This window comes from Gamsiella multidivaricata (assembly GCF_025024155.1).
Source record: "Gamsiella multidivaricata strain RSA 2152 chromosome Unknown BC939scaffold_7, whole genome shotgun sequence".
NCBI lineage: Eukaryota > Fungi > Mortierellomycota > Mortierellomycetes > Mortierellales > Mortierellaceae > Gamsiella > Gamsiella multidivaricata.
Window position 1 is genome coordinate 168338 of NW_026251715.1, and position 20913 is coordinate 189250.

Genomic DNA, 20913 nt, shown 5'->3' on the forward strand with positions numbered 1-20913 from the left:
CGTATCATGTCGTGCTTGTGTCCTACCGCGGGACCATATGCCTTTGCATCCCACCTGTCTCTTTCCTTCCCACCCTGACTTTCTCGGTTTCCTTTTCTTTTCGCTTCTCTTTTAGAGGCTGCTGTGCAGATCCCTCTTTTCTCTCTCTTCTCTTTTTTTATCGCACACATCTCCCCCCTTCTCTCTCTCTTTCTCCTCTTTCTTTCACAATCTTCACACTCTCGCGTCTCTATCTCGCTCTCCTTATTCGCCCTGTCTCAACACAATACTCTCCAGCATACCGGGTCAATTAGCCTTTTTCACACCGCAGCATTTCCTTTTCTCTTCTTTTTCAGGCACTACCTCCACCTATTTTTTGCACTCTTCACTCTCTTTCCATTGCATTTTTGTTCTCGATCTCATTCTTATTCTCATTCTTATTCTCATTCTTATTCTCATCCTCATTCACTTTGTTCTCATTCCACTCAAACACCTCCTCGTTTCTTACTCACTTAATATATACAGTTTGGCAGCATGGACAACCACTCCCTCGAGAACTGCCCACTCCGCTCCTTTGGATGCATCACCACCACAGCTACAGCGCCCTTCCGCATTATCGATCTCGACGTCGAGGCATTAGACCTCTTCCTCACCGGCTACAGATACGACCATTACAGATACGGTAGCAACAGCAGCAGCCGCAGCAGTAGCAGCCAATATCCTCACTCTCCAATGATGGACTCGTCCTGCAGCAGCCCTATCGACCCACATTTTGATTTCCCCGAGGAGCGAGCTCACGCCAGAGCCAAAGTCCACCACTTCCTGACGGGACTTCCCATGGCAGACATCTTTTTGACCGATAGCCAGTCCTGCCTGGACATCTCATTATCATCTTTTTCGTCTTCGTGCTCACCCTCAGTACTAGAGGGATGCAATCTGAAGCCCTTTATCATCTCCGAGGATGCTATGCTTTCAAGCACCCATGACCACCACTGTCCCACTGTGAAACCTGCCGCCCCACGACGCGTCCACGCCTGCATTCACCACTCCTCACGAAGACTGAGCGGCGACCACACAAATAGCACCAGCGCCTCCGGCGGCTACAGATTCTACCTTATCAAGGATGTCACAGAGATGCACGGACTAGCCGTCGCCGCCAGGAACGCCATCAAGACCAGCGTACGACGACAAAAGCAACTTCAGCAGCTTTCCCTCGCACGATGCAATACTCAGTCTCGACGAACACAGGGTGGCACAGTAGTGCAATCAGAGGAGACGGCAAAGGCCAAGGATGTGCCCGCCACACTTTCTATTAGAGACTCTAGCCTCGCTGCTGGCTCGGTGACCGCTGCGTCTAACCCATTCTCGGATCCTGGTCTGCTCATCCTGCAAGTGACACGTTTCGGAACCGTTGACCATGCCTTTGCGATTCCACAGCTCGAGCAAGAAAACTACAAGAGGTCCTTTGCATCCCGACCAGACCACCCTCTATTCCTGGCACATGACAGAACCGCCATCGAGTCGATGGGCAGTTGCTCATTAATGGCTTATGTGCACCCCCAGGACCTGCCTTCGCTCTGCAAAGGGCTCGATCAAATTTGCAAGGCGCTCTACACTGTTTTCCGTGCCCGCTGGCGAATCGATGCTATGCATGCGCTGTACTATGAAAGTGACGATGAAGACGCCATGGAGATGGACAGCCCGGCAGAGACGATAGTGGGTTGCCTATCCAATATCATCGAGTTCCAAGGAGAGCTGTTTGAAGAGTGGGTCGATCCTTCCGCAGCAGTATTCCAAACTGCGCCGCCCCAGGACTTTGCGTGGACCGAGGTAACGGGTATGCTTTCGAATGGAAACCCACTTCTCGTGGTCCGGCCCTTGACCGCGCTCGAGATTGAGGAGCTTGAACCATCCTCTGCGGCGTCCGCGATGTCCAAGGGTCTCCAGCAGCCTCATGCACTGTTTGTTGATGCGCATAGCGACGACGATGAAGGATACCTCGAGATGGAGATGCAGCTGGATGTTGAACTGGACCAGACTATCCTGACCGGCGGTGAAGTCGTGGTCCTCGACAAGAAGGCTCAGAAGGATGAGATCCGCAAGCGAATGGACATTGGCGAAGGTCTCATACTTAGTCAGACCAGCATGCAGGGACTCTCCGACCTCCGCTCTGTTTCTGTGGCCGCCTTGTCGGTCGCTGCTATCTCCCAGACCCAGCGCCGTCGTCCGCTCCATAACCGTCATCGACCTCTGTACTTCAATTTCCGTCCAATCATCAACGTTGGTCCATGGCCTTCGCTTACATCCGCCGCATTCGAAGCTTGGAAGCAATGGGTCCAGACCATTCACATGACAAAGGAGCATTTCCAAGCTTGGTGTGAATATCTCCTGGACGCGTTCCTGAACCAGACGATCAAGACTGTGTCATTTGGAATGGCATTGTTGGGTTTCGAGACCTTGCCGTTCGCTCCTTCCGCATACCCATACAAGTGCGCTGAGTCTTCGAAGGATCAGAAGGATATCACGATCCAGAACAAGGGCCATGGTATCTTGCAGATGTGCGCACTCCAGGTCTCGCAGCAGGCTACTCGACCTGCCGGTGACATCTCCAAGATGTCAGGACTCAACCGAGCAGGGAAGGTCTTGGAGGCAAACTGCCCAAAGCTGGAGGGAGTTGTTCGTCGCATTGGAACCAGCTGGATTGGACAGCAGATCATCGTGACAGGTCGGTTGGACGAGAGGCTGGATGTGGTTGCGGACCATGTGGTGGACTGGTGGGAGAGCGAGGACCGCGTGGCGACGTTGACGACGACTGTACCGATCTTATCGTCGACCGTTCCGATCTTGAACACAATCACAGCATACACTCCCTCGTTCCTGACCAATCGACTCCGGAGATAGAAGGACGTGTATTCAATAGAACGACCATGATACCCGTAGATCGTATAGAAACTGCTTATAAACTGGTTATCTGTCTACAAATTTTCCATTCAAATGCTGTCTGTGAAAGTGCCCTGGTGGAAGGAACATGGTTTGCGCAGTGGCTCTGCTGAAGAACCATACCCCAACACAATGGTGCCATCGTGGGACTGTAGATTGCGCCCAATCGTTAGACTGCAGTCATCAGCACCTCTTTCTTTTCTTTTTCTTCATCCATACCGCCACCTTTCCTCCCTCCATACCTAATTTTTTTCCCACTCGACGCCTCAACAGGAGTCCGGCTAATTGTCTTGACAGGAACGAATATTAAGCGAGTTTAACATACAACGGACAAATACCAGCAACAGCATCTTTTTCATCATCATAATGCCTATCGAAACCCGCGACCCTCGAGTTGAGATTGAGTTCTGCACAGGATGCAAATGGTAACCCGCTTTGACAATGCAGCAGCAAAGGAGAGCACGAGGATGGTAACTGTTTATTGGGACCAGGAGCGTTGAGTCCCAACGGCTGGGCCTCATTCCGTTCATTCTGTTTCTCAACATCGCTAATCTGATTTCTTTTTTTCTTTTTTTTTCTTTTTTTTTCTTATACGGTTCGCAGGCATCTTCGAGCAGGATGGATGGCTCAAGAACTGCTTTTAACGTTCGGCAACACTATCGGAGAACTGGCCCTGATCCCTGGCAAGAGTGCGACGTTTATTGTGCGGGTCAATGGAAGTATGCTCCTCTCTCTCTCTCTCCTCTAAACCCTCTAAACCCTCCAAACCTCAGTAATCCTAACCATCACGTCTTCATCAGCGAGCACATCATCCAATTGCAGTCCATAACACAAAGTTCCCACATTCTTTTGTCAAAACGGACAACAACTGATCCTTTTTAATTTTCCATTTACAAATATGATATATGTGTACTAGAGGTCGTATTCGATCGCAAGGACCATGGACGCTTCCCGGAGATGAAGGAGGTGAAGCAACTGGTGCGGGGGATTGTTGCGCCAGAGATGGGGCTGGGACATAGTGATAGTGCTGTCAAATCTGCGGGTGCGTCAACATCAGCAGCAGCAGTAGCGGCGCCGACTGAGGAAACTAGCGAGGAAGGACCTGCTGAGGCTACGGCTAGGCAAGTCGGACAGGAGCAGAAAGCAGCGAAGGATGATGTGGATCCAGACGATGAGGACTCGACAGCGCACGCCTTTGACTGCAAGACGTGTGCATAGATCAGCTGAATAAAATATATAGTCTATACTGGACTCGTTGTGATTTTATCGAATGCAGGTCTAAGGCCTTTGCAACCAGCCATTTCAACTTGTCGAGTCCTCCTTGTGTAACCTCAAATGCTCCCGTCCTCCCCAGCTTATCACAAAGCGATTTGTGGTGGTTTATCCCACTATCGAGGATAAGTGCGACGACGGTTTATGCACGCTCCTGAGTAAGGAAGCGTCTTTTTCTTTATGCTCTCCTTCTTCGCCTCTCCATTTGTCTTCCCCAGATGCTCGTTATCCTTATATGATGGGAGTAGAGTATAGTATTGAGGAAGGCGAATGTGAGTGTAGTAACGTGGACTGCGGCTCTCTAACGTTGGCGAGGCTATAACGAAAAAGGTATTCAGAGGATCGCGACAAGTCGAGTACGATGAGTTTTCGTGTTTCGGAGACAAGGGTTACACGAGGAGGGGGGCCGACAAGTCGAACGCCTGGATGCCAAGCCCCGCCTAATAGTTCTGGTAACGCGTCTCGTTAGTCTGTCGCAGTTTCTTTCGTGGGCGCATTCTCAAAGTGAGGACGGAAAGTGTTGCTGAGCCAATAAAGCCCCTCCCGCCACTGGATCTCCCCTTCCTCCTCCTCCAAGTCATGTCATTTTTAGGGGGGAGTGGAGGTTCTCGGAGGAATCCCCCCTGTTGCTGGGCAGGTTGGACGGCACGTTTCGTTTGTCCTGAATTTCCAAATGTAGGAAGTGTGTAAACCTCCATATTAGGAAACATGTTGCTCATGATTTGATTTTGAGCCAGGCTAATAATATATCCTGTTTAACACCGGTGTCGCGCAGCCCTAAAGTCAAAAACAACAACGTCGTTTCCTTATGACTTCCTGACAGCGGACCCAAGGCGTGGCACACCAACAACCCGTAGGCTAGTCACTGCAGTCCTGGAGGCCGTTACCTCTTTCTTGGCTTCTCTCCCTCTACCGAGTCCCTGATATGTCTTTCCGTGGAGTGGACGAGCCTAGGCAGGAAAAGCGAGCGAGGACCCCCTCTCTTTTCCCTAGAGAACACATCTAGTGAAAACAGAGACATTCAATCGTGCCGGGATGCATCAAAAAGCAATCTCGTGTCCTTTACTAGGTCCTTTATTTGCTTCTTTGTTGTTGTTTTCTGTTTGTCGTGCGTGTAGTCGGGGCCGACCGCGCAAATGAATCAGAAACCTCGAGCGGACGGACGTCTCTGCATGGGCGCTACGGCCTAGGGGACATGCTGAGAGGAAGGAAAAGAGATTCGATAGCTCTTGCCTAACCATAGGCTCCCCCTTGAACCCCCTTGAACCCCCCTCCCCCTTGAGCTTGTGAGTATCCCATCCCCTTCTTGCCCCCCAAAATGCCATCGTCATCCCATCTAGCCTTTGGTGCCGATCCCTCTCCTTGTGGGATGCTTCCTTAGGGTGATGCGAGGGTATTTGGTCACCGCCTGGGTTGCTGGTACTCGTCCGATGTACAAGGCGCTGGCCCAGGATGATGTGGGCTTATTTGTGGCACCCTTCGTTGTTTGACGGCGATAGTAGGCCGCATTGCCAATGAAGAAATATGGACTGGAGGATGATCCTTCCTGGATAGACCGATATGCGTTCTCGAGAGAAAAAGAAAGACAAGTGAGGTTATGCATGCAGCAGAGTTGGCATATGTGCGCCCCCCCCCCTCCGCCCCGCCCCACCCCCCCTTAATCTTTGTTTTGTCCCGTGCTGAGAAGCACTGACTGCCGGATGTTGACTATCGCATCCATCAGGCGTGCGCCGGTCCTCTGAAGACCCGTGCATGCTCTTAGGTCTCATTTCTTATTTACTGTCTTACAATAATCAATGAACCTCGACCTGCTTGTCTCAGTAGACTGAGATATGGTGCCTATCGAGCAGAGGGTGCGCCTCCGCTCTTCATTTTATTTGACACACTTGCCGTTGAACACCGTCTGCTATAAAAGGGAACAGGACCTGGCTATCCTCCCTTTCTCTCTCTGTCTCTCTCTGTCTCTCTCTCTCTCTCTCTCTCTCTCTCTCTCCCTGTCTCTCTCTCTCTCTCTTTTTTCTCCTCCTCGCTCTTCTTCGCCTGCCTTTCACCAGTACTGAAAAGCGTTCAAGATATCATCTTGACCACCACGCTCATTTAGCGACACTACCGACGCGACTCTTACCCACACCCTAGCACGCGATTCTAGTAGCCAAATATCTTGCCCCACAATACAAAAGAGGAAACTCTCTCAATCTCATATTTCCACATATACACACCATGTCTACACCAAAATCAATTAACCCCCTGCCATACTCCGACTTCAGGAGCGACACAGCCACGGCGCCAACACCCGAGATGTTTGCAGCCATGATGAAGGCCTCATTAGGCGACGATGTCTATAATGAAGACGACTCTGTAAAAAACCTCGAGCGCTATGTTGCAACCCTCTGCGGCCACGAAGCCGCGCTCTTCTGTTCGTCTGGCACAATGGTAACGTATATACCAGCGCTTTCTTCTCTCCCCGCTCCATCTTTTTTCTTGTTCATGCGACTTATGCGAGATCGCCTCTCGGATACGTCTTTCATGCATATCCACATAGACAAATCAACTGGCACATCGCGTACATCTATGCAACCCCCCTCAGTCTGCGATGGTCGACATCCGTTCCCACGTCTTCAATTATGAGGCCGGCGGGATCTCCTTCCATTCACAAGCAGCCGTCTACCCTGTGATGCCCTCGAACGGCAAATACCTCACGGTCGAGGACATTGCCCCACGTCTCGTTCACGATATCGATGTCCATTACGCACCCACCCGGGTCATCTCGCTCGAGAACACCCTCAACGGCACCATCATGCCTATTAAAGAGATTGAACGCATCCGCGCATTGACCAAGGAGCATGGCATTAAGCTACACCTCGACGGTGCTCGTCTCTGGCATGCCAGTATTGCAACCGGTATTTCGTTGAAGGAGTACTGTAGCCATTTCGATACAGTCTCATTGTGCCTCTCCAAGGGTATCGGCGCACCGATCGGATCGATCCTGATTGGCAGTGAGATCGCGATCAAGAAAGCAAGGCATTTCCGGTTGCTCTTTGGAGGCGGATGGAGGCAAGCTGGGATCTTGGCCGAGGCTGCACTTTGGGGTATCAAGACCAACTGGCCCACGATGGAGGATACGCATCGTCGTGCAAAATGGCTCGAGCGCGTGTTTGTCGAGGCTGGCTGTCACATTACCAACCCTGTCGAGACAAATATGATCTGGGTCGATACCACAGATGCAGGGTTCACGGTCGAGGAGCTGATGACGGAGCTGGCGAAGGAAGGGATCAAGATCAGTGGGAGCGGGCTCGCGGCACGCGTGGTACTGCACTACCAGATCACAGATGATGCGGTTCAACGGTTTATTCAGGTGATACACAGGTTGTCCGACATGATTAATCTAAAGGTCAATACCGGCTTTGTCGAGGTGTCAATGCACGAGCAGCCCAGCGGAGCGTACGAGGGACAGCAGCAGCAGCTAATGGAGGCGGAGATCATGACGCTCGATACGCTCGATATGCCAATGACCCCACTCACACCCACTATTTCGGTGGTCCCACGAGTCTTGAAGTCATCGGCAGCCTGCAACGACGACGAAGAGATGGCTCGACGACACAGCGAGCCCATTATGTCGAACATGAAGCGATGCCTGTTTGAGGAGCATCCCGGAGATCCCATTCCCGAGATCCTTCAGCCAGCCTCGCGCAAGGTGCGCCGGGCGTTCAGCAGTCGCTCGAACCAAGAGCAGGTCTTTTGCGACTACCAGCGACACGATGATATGTCCGACTGCGAGGAGCAGTATCAGCACCAACGGCATCAGCAGCAACAATTACCCCAGATCAAAATGCGTCCGAACCAGCAGCGGTACAGCAAAGTGACGATCGAGCGAATGGATGAGGACGAGACGGATAGGCGGAGACTGGCTCCGATCCAGAGGCGACAGAATGAACTGGAGCCGGAGCGCGAGGGCCGGAATGTGACGATGGTTGGACGGTTGGCGCGCAGCAAATCTGTGGATTACCATGTACTCGAGTCCAGAAATGGGGAAAAGAAGAAGAAGAAGATTGGGCTCCGGATTTCACAAAGCCCAGCAAGCATGGCGCTCAAGCGGGCGAGCCATCGTATTGCCCACTGGTCGGGTTCCTTCCTGACGAGGGAAGCATGAGGACACAACGGCATTAGTAACAAGAAAAAGAAAAGAAAAGAAAACTCCCATAGGAGTTGAACCGCAAGGAAAATTGTATTAATAGTTTATGATCTTCGTTATGAAAAAAAAAAGAAAAGAAAAAGAAAAGTACATCCACATAAAGTTTTTCGTTCTCAGAAAAGAAAAAAAAGTGTTTGCATGAACGATGTGAGGGTGCTGTTAACGGACATCAAAAAAGCAACAACACTAACACCAAATAGACACGAGGTTATGCAGCGCATCCCATATGCTTTCTTGCGCCTCGATGTGCCAAACATTCAACCTGTGCAAGGATCTGGCTGTGGATTGTCCGAGAAGATAGTCGTTATGGCTTCCAAGTTGGCAATAGCTGCTTGGCCTGCACACGCAGTTGAGCGTGAATGAAGTGCTCGGCAAAGCACAGCACCGCGATACACACCTCTCACGCGGTCAATCAAGAGCCATAGTTTATAATAGGGACGAAAGATCCATGGGACAGAACAGACAAAAAGAAACGAGAATAGATCGTGCGGTGTCGGACGAGGGACTTGATTTTCAAGGAAGGGGAGATAGAATAGATAGAACCGATAATATCGTTCCACGTGTCATGGTTTCTTTCTCTGGCAAGGAACAAGGAGCCGGGGGAAATGAAGGGGGTGGGAAAGTAGTAGCCAGCAACCGCACGCGCCCTTGAGTTTATTTCCCCACGTGCTGATCGGGAGAGAAAGCAAGGGAGCCGTTGAGGAAATCGGTGCGCGTAAAAAATGTCGCGTTTTTTTTTTTTTGCCAAATCAGATACGCGAGGGACGGACTTGCGTAAACAAACATTTCATCGTACTTGCTTCACGCTGGCCCACCCCAACTTCGCGGGAAAACATCCCCCGGTGCCTGGACCACATCCTGTTCTGCATTCGCTCACTCCGCTCCTTTTCGATTCTCCTCCCCAAAACACACATCCACACACACACACGTCGGTACCAAAAGGGAGCAACAAGCGCGCACCGCAGGTACTTGGAGCAGATTCAACCGGGAAATCAACTTGGTCGGGCAAGGACAAGGACATTCAAAAACCGATCACTGACTCACGTTCTCAACCGTCTTCCTCCTCACCATAGGAAAAAGAGAAAAAAAAGTAGAGGATATGAACGAACTGCCACAGAAAGAAGCCAACTTGTTCAAGCAAATCTTGGTAAGGACCCAAGGAGATGCAGCCTTTGGAAACATTATTGGGCAAAAAGAGCTCAAAAGATCGGACGTGTTCTAAACAGGACGTGTTTTAATGATAATATAGAAATGCTACGAGAACAAGCAGTACAAGAAGGGCTTCAAGGGAACGGAGCAGATCCTGAAAAAATTCCCTGAGCATGGAGGTATCTACACAACCACCGTTGTGGGGCAAAGAAGGGGGCAAAAGGTAGCCAGACCAGACGACTAACATTAATTTCGATTTTGGGGAGTTTTTTTATTCTAGAAACGCTCGCGCTCAAGGGATTGTTCTACAACCACCTCGATAAGAAGGAAGAGGCATACGAGTTTGTCAAGAAGGGCCTTCGCCATAATCTGAAGAGCCATATCTGTAAGGGACTTAAAAAAACCGGATCATCAACCGGTCTTAGATGCATCCCGAACAGCAATTCTCAAGACTTTACTGACGATCTATTCGACTATCGTCTCATTTCAACAGGCTGGCATGTTTTCGGACTACTCTACCGCTCTGACAAGAACTACGAGGAGGCGTTGAAATGCTACTCACAGGCACTCAGGATCGACAAAGTACGTGGTGGACATCCGGGAACTCGGAGATCACAGTATGATGGACGATCAACAATGTTTGACACCCCCTCCAATATTGCTTTCGATCTCACAACCCGTGTAGGAAAACCTTCAAATCATGCGCGATTATTCGCTACTCCAGATCCACACCAGGAACTATGAGACGTTTGCAGACACACGTCACCAACTGCTGGAGCTGCGTCCTCAGAACAGGCAATTCTGGATCGGATTAGCTATTGCGTACCACTTGATGGGCAAACCCGATCTTGGCATCAAGATCTTGACGGCCTATGAGGAGACGCTCAAGGTAAGGAAGCAGGACTAGGAACGCAGAAAAATGAAAATGTTTGGTATCTATAAAGATTCTTATGGACGGTTCAAACTTGGGTTATTTCAGGACATCCCATCGAAGCCCGACTATGAGCACAGCGAAATGCTCCTGTACCACAATTCCTTGATCGAGGAGACAGGCGACATCCAAGCGGCACTGAATCACCTTGAAACGATCGAGAAGCACGTCTGCGACAACAAGGCGATCAAGGAAAAGCGCGCTCAGTATCTTTTGGCTTTGGGTTGTCTCGAAGAGGCCGAGGCTGCCTACAGAGTTCTGATTGCGCAGAACCCCGATAATTTTGCGTACTTTGCTGGTCTCCGCAAGAGTATCGGGCTTGACCATGAGCCCCTGTCGGCGGAGGAGCAGGTCAAGATCTTGGAGGTGTTCAAACAACTGCAGCAGGAATACCCTCGATCCAACGTGGCGAAGCGTCTGCCCCTGCGTTATGCGACTGGAGAGGCGTTTGTGAAGACTGCGGATGAGTATCTTCGAACTATGCTCCGGAAGGGCGTTCCATCGCTGTTTGTCAACATCAAGAGCTTGTATAAGGATAAGGAAAAGGAGCAGGCGGTGGAGAAGCTGACGCTGGGATACTTGGCTGCATTGGACAAGTCAAAGAGCTTTGATAACTCTGGTAAGGGACCTCTTCAAGGACATCAGAGGTCGTCGAGATACAAGCTGGACCTTGAGCATCCGTTTTTCCTAATTTTGCTGTCTTTTCTTTTTGCGCATTTCAATCAGGATCGGCTGTTGAGCCACCAACTGCTCTCCTCTGGACACTGTACTTTTTGGCGCAGCATTTTGACCTCCAGCACAACACGGATCAAGCCCTCGCCTACATCAACCGCGCCATTGAGCATACCCCGACCCTGGTCGAGCTTTATATGACCAAAGGACGCATCCTGAAGCATGCCAGTGATCTTGAAGGCGCTGTGAAATCGTTGAACGAAGCTCGGGAACTGGATCTGCAGGATCGATTCATCAACTCAAAGTGTGCCAAATACATGCTCCGTGCGGACAAGATGGCTGAGGCCGAGAAGACAGTCGTCCTGTTTGCGCGCGCGGATTTGGCGGATCCCTTGAATGACCTGGTCGAGATGCAGGGGATGTGGTTCTCGCTCGAATGCGGAGAGAGTCATCTTCGTCAGGGCCAGCTCGGACGTGCGTTGAAGCGTTTCCATCAAGTGGAGAAGGTAAAAGGGGAAGCGAGATTTCGTTGCAGTGTTGTTCCTAAGGATAGAGATGGAGAGGCATTCTGCTGACTAGAGTTTTCGGCCGCGATCAATGTGATTCATAGCACTTCAACGACTTTACGGAGGACCAGTTCGATTTCCATATGTATTGTCTCCGCAAGATGACCCTCAGGGCCTACGTCTCGTAAGTCGCTCATGATTGTGTCTTTTACAAGTGCTGTTTTTGTCCGCTTGAAGCTGACGCGGTTTTTTTTTTTTTTTTTTTTTTTTTTTTACCTTTCATTTTACTTTCTAACGTAGGCTTCTAAAGCTGGAGGATCAATTGCATTCTCACCCATATTTTGTTCGCGCGGCTCAGAACGCCATCCAGTGCTATGTCACCCTGTTCGACAAACCTAACGGCGACGACTCTGCAGAGATGGAGGGCATGACCGAGGCCGAAAAGAAAAAGTTCCGAAACAAGCAGCGTAAAGCGGAACTGAAGGCGCAGAAGGAGGCCGAGGAAAAGAAGGCTCAGGCCGCTCAGGAAATCACGAAGAAGGGCGGCAAGGTCGATGAGGATCCCGAGGGTCTCAAGTACATCAAGACGGAGGATCCCTTGGGCGAGGCACTCAAGTTCTTGAAGCCGTTGCAGGAATTGGCGGCGGATCGTATTGAGACCCATTTGATGGGCTTTGAGATCTATATTCGCAAGAGTAAGCGTCGTATTTCTTTTGTTGAGCTCTTCATGCTGTTATTTCTTTCTCTCTCTTCTCGCTTTTGCTAACGTTCAATATCGGGGGGGGGGGGGGGTTTTGCGTTTTATTCCAGACAAGTTGTTACTGGCACTCAAGGCATTGTTGAAATCTGTCCAGATCGACAAGACGAACGCCACGTTGCATGAGCAACTCGTCCGCTTTGCTCTCGCGGTCCAGAAGCCAGGCGACTCGATCAAGCCGGCTGTCAAATCCGTGATTGACAAGCACTGGGACACCCTGTACCAGGGTCACGCCAAAGATCTCTCTGCGTTCACGTCCACATTTTTGGAAACCACGGCCAAGAAACTGAGCTCGGTTCCTCATCTGATTTCCGCTGCCATCGCCGTCTCATTGATCGAGCCCGGTAATAGCGGTAAAACCAAGGCTGAAGAGATTTTATTCTTAATGGCTGCGGATACATATGTGAGAACACGGTCGTTAGAGAACTGTTTGCTGGCCAGGAAGACTCTCAAGAACTTAAAGTCGAGTCGTGTGCAGGAGTTTACGGCCAAGGCTAGAGAGTGGTATTCCAAGGCAACGGTCTTGCAGTCATGAAGAGTAGTAGAGTGAGCCACTAATTAAAGGCGGCAAAAAAGAAGGCAGCAGTGTGAGGTCGTACATGAAATAAAAATACCTGCAGCCCTTCCCTTCCGAAATTCTCATTTCCATGCTTTCAAATATATCCCTTTCAGATGACTTAGGAACACATTCGATGGGCATGCCATGAATGGGACATCAACAAGGAAGATGTATCGATGCGAGGCTTCGCCGAAAAGCTCCACTACACGGACCAAAATCGCGCTGACGAGGACCACCGAATGCTTCTCGAGAGTCCCGCTCTCAAAAAGCCTCGCCGCAGAAAAATCGTCCAGCAATACGAAAGCTTCAAGGCTAACAGCGCGCCCCTCTGCTGGCGAAAGAAGGCTGCAGATGTTGGCACTAAGATCACTATCAAAAAGGCAGCATTAGATTCGATGGACGTTGGCTACAAGCAAGCTAAGCTCGAGTGCAGTCGACAGCTTCCACGCACTGCGGAGCTAGCATTGAATGCTGAAGATGCAGCGGATAAGCAGGATTCAGAAGATGCAGGAGATATACCAATAGACGAAGGGGAGTCTTGCACTGGTTCGTATTACCTATTTGTTTGCTCTGAATACTTATTTCACAAGCAATCCATGGGCCTTACACATTTCGCGCCAGATGGCCTTCAGCACGCGTCTACCGCTGCTTATAGCATGGTTAACAACCCCTGTTTTATTTCTCAGTCCATCGGCGCACTTTTATAGTAGTTGATATTGCCCATATTCCTACCTTTTCCCTCTCGCTCAATGTCTAATAGTTTGACTTTCTCTCTGGAAAACAAGCGCCTAGATTGCCCATTGTGGAGTATTCAAAGCATCTTTTTTGCAGCCAAAGCTAGGAGGCGCCCCGAGTTGCACAGAAATATTTTTTCATCTGTGTGCGTAATAGGGGGCTTCAAACTCAGTAATTTTGATGCGTATTTCCAAATGCGTGTGACAGAAATACGCCAGCCCGAAGGCAGGTGTGTAACGAAATGCATATAAAAATGCGTACAGTCGAATCTGGTTTTTATCATCATTTTGATAGTGAAATTGATGATAAAAATTAATTCGAACGTTTGAATTGACCTCCACAAAAAGAATACTGTACCTGTAGCGAGTGATCAGCGCAACGGTCTTCTTGTTCAACTGGAAAAGACCGCTGGCTTCGATCCTCCTTTTATGCAGGCACAACCTCAAAACCTAATATCAAATCCTGCGTACCCTCGATGGCTGCTGGCCAACAATGTTCATATTGTTGCGCTTGGAGATAGTTCTTTTACAGTTGTATGGAGTAAGGAAACTCCCAATCTGAATGCTCGAATAATTTGTGTTCCACACTGAATACAAGGGTCTAACGCACAACTACGCACACTGTAGCGAGTGATCAGCACAATGGTCTTCTTGTTCAACTGGAACCATACTTCATTATTGATATATCTAAGCAAAAGGGTACCTGTAGCGAGTGATCAGCACAATGGTCTTCTTGTTCAACTGGAACAAGGAACAAAAGACCGCTGGCTTCGATCCTCCTTTTATACAGGCACAACCCCAAAACCTAATATCAAATCCTGCGTACCCTCGGTGGCTGCTGGCCAACAATATCGTTCTCGAGCCATTGAGGTGAGAGTGCAAGGTGCAGAGTGAAGAGGGAGTGAGGTGGGAGCGAGGTAAGGGTGAAGAAGGCGCCAAGAGGAGTGAGAAGAGTGTGAAGAGGTGAAGAGGGTGCGAAGAGGAGGGAGGAGTGAAGCGAACAGGAGAGAAGAAAAGAAGATCGTGGGAGATGGAAAAACGGGTCGATGCAAGGACAGGAAGGTGCCTCATATTGGCCCGACTCAATTCAAGGGAGATAAAAATTTACAATTTATATTGCATGGATTTTGTGCCAGCCTCCACAAATGCAAACACAAAAAGCATAGCGGAAATTTTTATCTCTCTTAAATTGAGTCGGGCCATTATTATGCTAAAAAATTATTTCTGTTATTTTGCTATTTCGAATCCTGTTGGTAGAGAAGCGATAGGATATTGACTGAGCCGTGCAGATTGTCGCATATTTTGCCTTGGTCCCCTAACACCGGACTACCGTGCTGAACTAGCCCCTTCTCCACGAGAAGCCACCCCTCCCCCCTTACCAAGCCAATCACTCACAACTTTCCAGGCTGCTCCAGGGAACCAGGCAACGCGACAGGGAGGGTAGTGACGGCCATGTCGTGGAGGAACTCAATTAACGACGTTTTGGCGGCAAGGCTAGCGCTGCTCTCCCCCCTCCCCCCTTGTTTTCCTCTCTCAACACACAGGACCTTTACCAATTCTTTTCATTCGGCCAGACAGCCAGCCAACGTAGTGGATAAAGACTAAAAGCTTGGGAAAATATTATTTCAAAGCTCTAAGTGTTGTCTACTATAATATACACGAGGATCTTTATCGCAGCAGCCCCTCAATCTTTGCGGCGACAATGCCTCCAATCAACGCAATGTTTTCAGGCTTGTCCATCTCCAAGTGCGTGCATTCAACATCATGCACCTCGACCTTTCCGAGTGTATAAGGTTTCCAGCTGGCCGAGTCAACCAGAGGCGTATTCTCGTCCTGCGGGATTGTTGCTCGGAAGAAGAGAATGTCGCCACTATAGACCGAAGGGGTGAAGCGCTTGGCTAGTTTCTTGTTGTTAATAATGATGGGCATCGTCCTCTTCCAGAGTGCCCATCCATCTTCAGTAGAATCCTTGCTTCCGAACCGTGCCAAATGCTCAACTTGTTCGCTTCCATCTTGTTCGTCAACTTCGACGTCGCCCATCATAGAGTAGTCTGCTGTAGAGTCCATGATAACCAGTAAAGGTACCTTTTCACCTTGCTTCTCAAGCTCCACCGCAATGCTCTGAGCAACACTACCACCAAAGGACCAGCCGAGGAGGTGATATGGTCCGTGAGGCTGAATCTTGCGGATGTGCTCAATGTAATCCAGTGTCATCTCCTCGACCGAACCTGCTAGCGGGGTCTTTCCATCCAATCCACGCGCCTGGAGTCCGTATAATGGCTGCTCTGGGTGCAAATGCTTTGCCAGGCCCATATAGAGCCAGCTTAGTCCCTGCACAGGATGAATGCAGAGCAGCGGAGGTCGGCTTCCCTGGATCTTGAGAGGGAGCAACACATCATATTCGTCGTCCTGGCTGTTGGCACCTTGGATCAGTTTCTGGGCGAGCTCAGCGATTGTGGGGGCTGTGAAGAGTGTCTGCAGCTTAAGCTCAATTTGCAGACGAGATCTGGCACTGCTGATCATCCGCACTGCCAGAAGAGAGTGTCCACCAAGCGTGAAGAAGTTGTCGTGGCGTCCGATTCTGTCGATCTTGAGGAACTCATGCCAAATGGCAGCCAATGCGACCTCAATGTCGCCTTGAGGAGCCACATAGTCCTGAGTGACAAAGGATGCGCTGTCGGGCTTCGGGAGAGCATGGCGATCAACCTTACCGTTATTTGTCAATGGGAAGGCGTCCAGACGTACAAATGCCGAGGGGATCATGTATTCGGGCAACGCGGCTGCAAGATGCTCGCGCAGGGAATGGGCGAGGTTCTCGTGAGGAGGAGATGCCACATAGGCCACCAGTCGCTTCTCGCTGCTGCTCTCACCAGTGGCGAGCACAACAACTTCTCGTACCTCAGGGTGCTCAGCAAGGCGCTCTTCGATCTCGCCAAGCTCGATACGGAATCCACGAATCTTGACTTGATCGTCGTTGCGACCCATGAACACAAGGTTTCCATCGGGAAGGTAGCGGACCAAATCGCCAGACTTGTACATGCGAGCGCCAGGCACATTGCTGAATGGGTCGGGGAGGAACCGCTCGGCAGTGAGGTCTGGACGGTTGAGATATCCAATAGCAACGCCAGGACCGCCAATGTACAGCTCACCGACAACACCGATAGGGACTGGGTTGCGATGCTTGTCCAGCACATATGCCTGAGTATTGCCGATAGGTCGCCCAATGGGCAAACGATCCAACTGGTTGATGGTACTAGTAACCTCGTACGTTGTGGCGAACACAGTTGCCTCCGTAGGACCGTACGCATTGATAAGACGAACAGGCCCGCCAAACCCAAGCACTTCAGAGAACGCTTCGATCAATCCTTGTTCGCCTGCGCACATGACGTACTTCAGCTTTGACAAGGTAGGTCCGATAATAAAGGCATACTGATGGAAGAGAGCCGTGGCCAAGAGGAGCGAAGTGACTTGATGGCGTTCAAGAGCTGCCGCCAGACGATGTGCATCGATGTAGGTATTGTTGTCGATGATGACAATACGAGCACCGTTAGTCAGAGGCGCCCAGACATCGAATGTGCTTAGATCAAAGGAAGGGTTGCTTGCAAATGCTACACAATCTTTAGGGCCAATGTCCGCAAATGAGTTGTTGATGACTAGACGAGCGATGCCACAATGGGGTACCATGACACCCTTGGGACGACCAGTCGATCCAGATGTGTACATGACATAGGCCGTGTCAAGACTGGACGTTGACCAGCGCAGAGAGCTACCAGGTGTATCTGGAAGTTGTGAAGAACAAAGCGAAGGATTAGCAGGCACTCTGTAGGCATTCAAGCCAAGAAAGCTCATTATGTCTAGTATTCGTAACATGCGAATACCACATACCTTGCAGGTCTTCGGTATTCTCTAGGTTCGCACTGAAACGAAGCAATGGTACCTGAATCTGGACTGGGACATCCGTGCTCTCATCGGTGATGAGCAGCTTGGCTCCGCTGTCGGACGCAATATAAGCTTGTCGATCCACTGGCGCTCTGGTATCGATCGGCACGTATGCGGCTCCAACCTTAAGGATCGCAATCTGAGCGGCAACGAGGTTAATCGAGCGATTTAGCAATGTCAGAACAAAATCGCCTGGCTTGACACCGGACGCAACGAGCTCATAAGCGATGCCATTTGCACGAGAGTTCAGCTCGCTGTAAGTCAATGCCCGATCGCCATGCACAATGGCAATAGCCTCCGGCGACGACTTCACCTGGCTCTCGAAAAGATGATGGATGCAAGTGTTGTCTGGATAGGGCCGATCGGTTGCGTTCCATGTGTGCAGCAAAAACTCCTGCTCCGATGATCCAAGTATCGGCGCTTCACCTATGGCCAATTCCATGTCGGCCGTCATCCATCTCAGCATAGCCTCCAGGTATCCGACGTGCCGATCAATGGTCTGGCGATCAAAGAGAGCCGTCGAATAATTGAGGCATCCATTGACCTCGCCATTTTCCTCACTCATTGCGAGCCCCAGATCAAACTTGGCGATGTCGTACTGCATTCCTTCAACAGCCGCCTCCACATCCTGCAACTGCAGAGTGCCAATATCGTTGTTTTGCCAGGCGAACAGCACTTGGAAAAGCGGAGTCTGGTCCATTCGACGAGGAGGCTGAGCAATCTCCACCACCTGCTCAAAAGGCAGGTCTTGGTGAGCCTGAGCTGTGACCGTGGTCTTTCGGACCCGCTCCAGAAGTTGCTCCGTACTTGGCTCTCCAGACAAGTCGATACGAAGCGCAAGAGTGTTGATGAAGAATCCAATTAACTGCTCGATTTGGGGATGGTTGCGATTCGCGGTCGGAGTGCCGATGACAACATCAATCTGTCCAGACAGACGTGAGAGGACAGCACTCCATGCTGCCAGTATCGTCATAAACATCGTGACGCCGTGCTTCTGGCTCAGAGAATTGAGAGCGCGGGTGAGCTGTGCATCCAAGCGGATAGGGATATAGGCGCCAGCGAAGGACTGTTGGCGGGGACGAGGCCTGTCAGTGGGCAGCTCAATGGACACAGGTGCGCCAGTCAAGGTTTCGCGCCAGTATGTGGCCTGGTCGTTGAAACGGTCCTCAGTGAGCCATTGTCGCTGCCAGGCAGCATAATCGGGATACTGAACAGAGAGTGGTGCCAGGGGGTTAGGCTGACCAGCGGAGTAAGCCGCATAGAGCTCGTTGAGTTCGCCGAACATCACACCTAGTGACCAGCCGTCTGTGATGATGTGATGCTGGGTCATAAGGAAGACGCGCTCATCCTCCGCGAGTTGGATGATCTGAGCACGGACCAATGGACCCTTCTCCAGATCAAAGCGCGTGGTAGCCTCCAGAGCTGCCAATTTCTTGACAACTGTCTCCTTGTCTTGCTCTCCTTGCAAATCTTGGAACGCCAGAGGCAATCCACTGTCGGCAGCCAGAACGTGAACCCTGGGTTGACCACTGATAGTGACAAAGACTGTGCGAAGCGCCTCATGTCTGGCATACAAGGTGTGTAATGCCCTCTCCAAGGCAACTTGGTCCAGAGTACCACGGAGACGAAGAGCCATAGGAACATGATAGACGTCACTCACTCCTTCCATCTGAGCAAGGAACCACAGGCGCTGTTGGGCAAACGATAGCTCCAGCGGTCCATCTCTCGAAACGAGGGTAATAATCGACTGAGACAGATCTTGCTTGGCGACATTGCTAATGATCACCTCTGCAAACGCCGAGAGAGTAGGAGTGGAGAACAGAGTGGAAAGAGGCAACTGCACTCCAAGAGTAGAAACACGATTCATGAGACGCACGGCAATAAGAGAGTGACCTCCCAACATGAAGAAGTTGTCATGCCGACCGACTCTCTCGACCTTGAGCAACTCGGACCACATCGCAGCCAATGCGACCTCAATGTCGCCTTGAGGAGCAACATAGTTCTGAGCGACAAAGGAATCGCTGTCGGGTTTAGGGAGGGCACGACGATCAATCTTGCCATTGTTGGTCAATGGGAAGCTGTCCAAACGCACAAATGCTGAGGGGATCATGTACTCTGGCACAGTGGCTGCAAGATGCTCGCGCAAGGAATGGGCGAGGTTCTCGTGAGGAGGAGATACCACATAGGCCACCAGTCGCTTCTCGCTGCTGCTCTCACCAATGGTGAGCACAGCAACTTCTCGCACTTCAGGGTGCTCAGCAAGGCGCACCTCGATCTCTCCAAGTTCAACGCGGAATCCACGGATCTTGACTTGATCGTCGTTGCGGCCCATGAACACAATATTTCCATCAGGAAGGTAGCGGACCAAATCTCCGGTCTTGTACATACGAGCACCTGGAGCGTTGCTGAAAGGATCGGGAAGGAATCGCTCGGAAGTGAGGTCTGGACGATTGAGGTAGCCATTAGCAACGCCAGGACCGCCAATGTACAGCTCACCGGCAATACCGATAGGGACAGGGTTGCGATGCCTGTCCAGCACGTAGATCTGAGTGTTGGGTATGGGCCGACCGATGGGCACGCGATCCAGTTGGCATATGGTACTAGTGGCTTCATACGTTGTGGTATACACAGACTCTGTGGGACCGTACGCATTGACAATACGAACTGGTCCGGCATGCTGAAGCACTTCTGCGAAAGCCTCTATCAGTGCTTGTTCGCCTGCGCACATTAGGTACTTCAGCTTTGACAAGGTAGGTCCGATAATAAAGGCATACTGATGGAAGAGGGCCGTGGCCAAGAGGAGCGAGGTGACTTGATGGAGGTCGAGAGTCGCGGCCAGACGATGAGGATCCAAGATGGTATCGTTGTCGATGATGACAATGCGGGCGCCGTTCAATAGCGGAGCCCAGACATCAAATGTGCTTAGATCAAAAGACGGGCTGGATGCGAACGTCACACGATCACTTGGACAAATATCCGCAAATCCATTGATAACCAGACGAGCGATGCCACGGTGTGATACCAGTACGCCTTTGGGGACACCAGTCGAGCCGGAGGTGTACATAATATAGGCTGTGTCAAGACTGGATGTGTACAGAGAGCTATGGAATGCATCTGGGGTCGACGAACATAAACAAATGGGGTTAGCAAGCATTCTGCACACACACTATAAACAAAAAAGTCCCTCATGCCTAGTTCACGACATTGGATTCCACATACCTTGCATATCTTCGGCATTGTCTTGATGTACACTGAGACGAAGCAGAGGTACCTGAATCAGGAC

General features: G+C 50.7%; 7 protein-coding genes across 7 annotated transcripts; 5 read left to right on the plus strand and 2 right to left on the minus strand.

The window, feature by feature from the left end:
• The first annotated feature begins 403 nt into the window (after nucleotides 1–403).
• BC939DRAFT_280762 (uncharacterized protein) lies at nucleotides 404–2966 on the plus strand. Its single transcript, XM_051551205.1, has one exon. The coding sequence runs from the start codon at nucleotides 514–516 to the stop codon at nucleotides 2878–2880; it is 2367 nt and encodes a 788-aa protein (XP_051416177.1). The 5' UTR covers nucleotides 404–513; the 3' UTR covers nucleotides 2881–2966.
• Nucleotides 2967–3096: 130 nt separating this feature from the next.
• BC939DRAFT_439196 (Rdx family-domain-containing protein) lies at nucleotides 3097–4196 on the plus strand. Its single transcript, XM_051553934.1, has 3 exons — nucleotides 3097–3344; nucleotides 3523–3638; nucleotides 3836–4196. Exons 1-3 carry the CDS (start codon nucleotides 3286–3288, stop codon nucleotides 4135–4137), a joined length of 477 nt encoding a protein of 158 aa, XP_051416178.1. The 5' UTR covers nucleotides 3097–3285; the 3' UTR covers nucleotides 4138–4196.
• Nucleotides 4197–6411: 2215 nt separating this feature from the next.
• Nucleotides 6412–8341, plus strand: BC939DRAFT_499522 (pyridoxal phosphate-dependent transferase; the record flags this gene model as incomplete). The annotated part of the gene is made up of 2 exons (XM_051559949.1): nucleotides 6412–6624; nucleotides 6734–8341. 2 exons carry the CDS (start codon nucleotides 6412–6414, stop codon nucleotides 8339–8341), a joined length of 1821 nt encoding a protein of 606 aa, XP_051416179.1.
• Nucleotides 8342–9210: 869 nt separating this feature from the next.
• BC939DRAFT_439200 (NMDA receptor-regulated protein 1-domain-containing protein) lies at nucleotides 9211–13382 on the plus strand. Its single transcript, XM_051553935.1, has 11 exons — nucleotides 9211–9348; nucleotides 9457–9530; nucleotides 9633–9711; nucleotides 9813–9917; nucleotides 10026–10114; nucleotides 10218–10421; nucleotides 10512–11082; nucleotides 11190–11641; nucleotides 11746–11825; nucleotides 11942–12336; nucleotides 12452–13382. The coding sequence occupies exons 2-11, from the start codon at nucleotides 9483–9485 to the stop codon at nucleotides 12931–12933; spliced, it is 2505 nt and encodes an 834-aa protein (XP_051416180.1). The 5' UTR covers nucleotides 9211–9348; nucleotides 9457–9482; the 3' UTR covers nucleotides 12934–13382.
• On the plus strand, nucleotides 13134–14031 carry BC939DRAFT_521594 (uncharacterized protein; the record flags this gene model as incomplete). Its single annotated transcript, XM_051561217.1, has 1 exon — nucleotides 13134–14031. The coding sequence occupies one exon, from the start codon at nucleotides 13134–13136 to the stop codon at nucleotides 13662–13664; it is 531 nt and encodes a 176-aa protein (XP_051416181.1). The 3' UTR covers nucleotides 13665–14031.
• A 60-nt stretch (nucleotides 14032–14091) lies between these two features.
• Nucleotides 14092–14762, minus strand: BC939DRAFT_439205 (uncharacterized protein; the record flags this gene model as incomplete). The annotated part of the gene is made up of 2 exons (XM_051553936.1): nucleotides 14092–14312; nucleotides 14395–14762. 2 exons carry the CDS (start codon nucleotides 14760–14762, stop codon nucleotides 14189–14191), a joined length of 492 nt encoding a protein of 163 aa, XP_051416182.1. The 3' UTR covers nucleotides 14092–14188.
• A 597-nt stretch (nucleotides 14763–15359) lies between these two features.
• BC939DRAFT_473617 (Alpha/Beta hydrolase protein) lies at nucleotides 15360–16004 on the minus strand (the record flags this gene model as incomplete). The annotated part of the gene is made up of 1 exon (XM_051558363.1): nucleotides 15360–16004. The coding sequence occupies one exon, from the start codon at nucleotides 16002–16004 to the stop codon at nucleotides 15360–15362; it is 645 nt and encodes a 214-aa protein (XP_051416183.1).
• Nucleotides 16005–20913: the final 4909 nt, after the last annotated feature.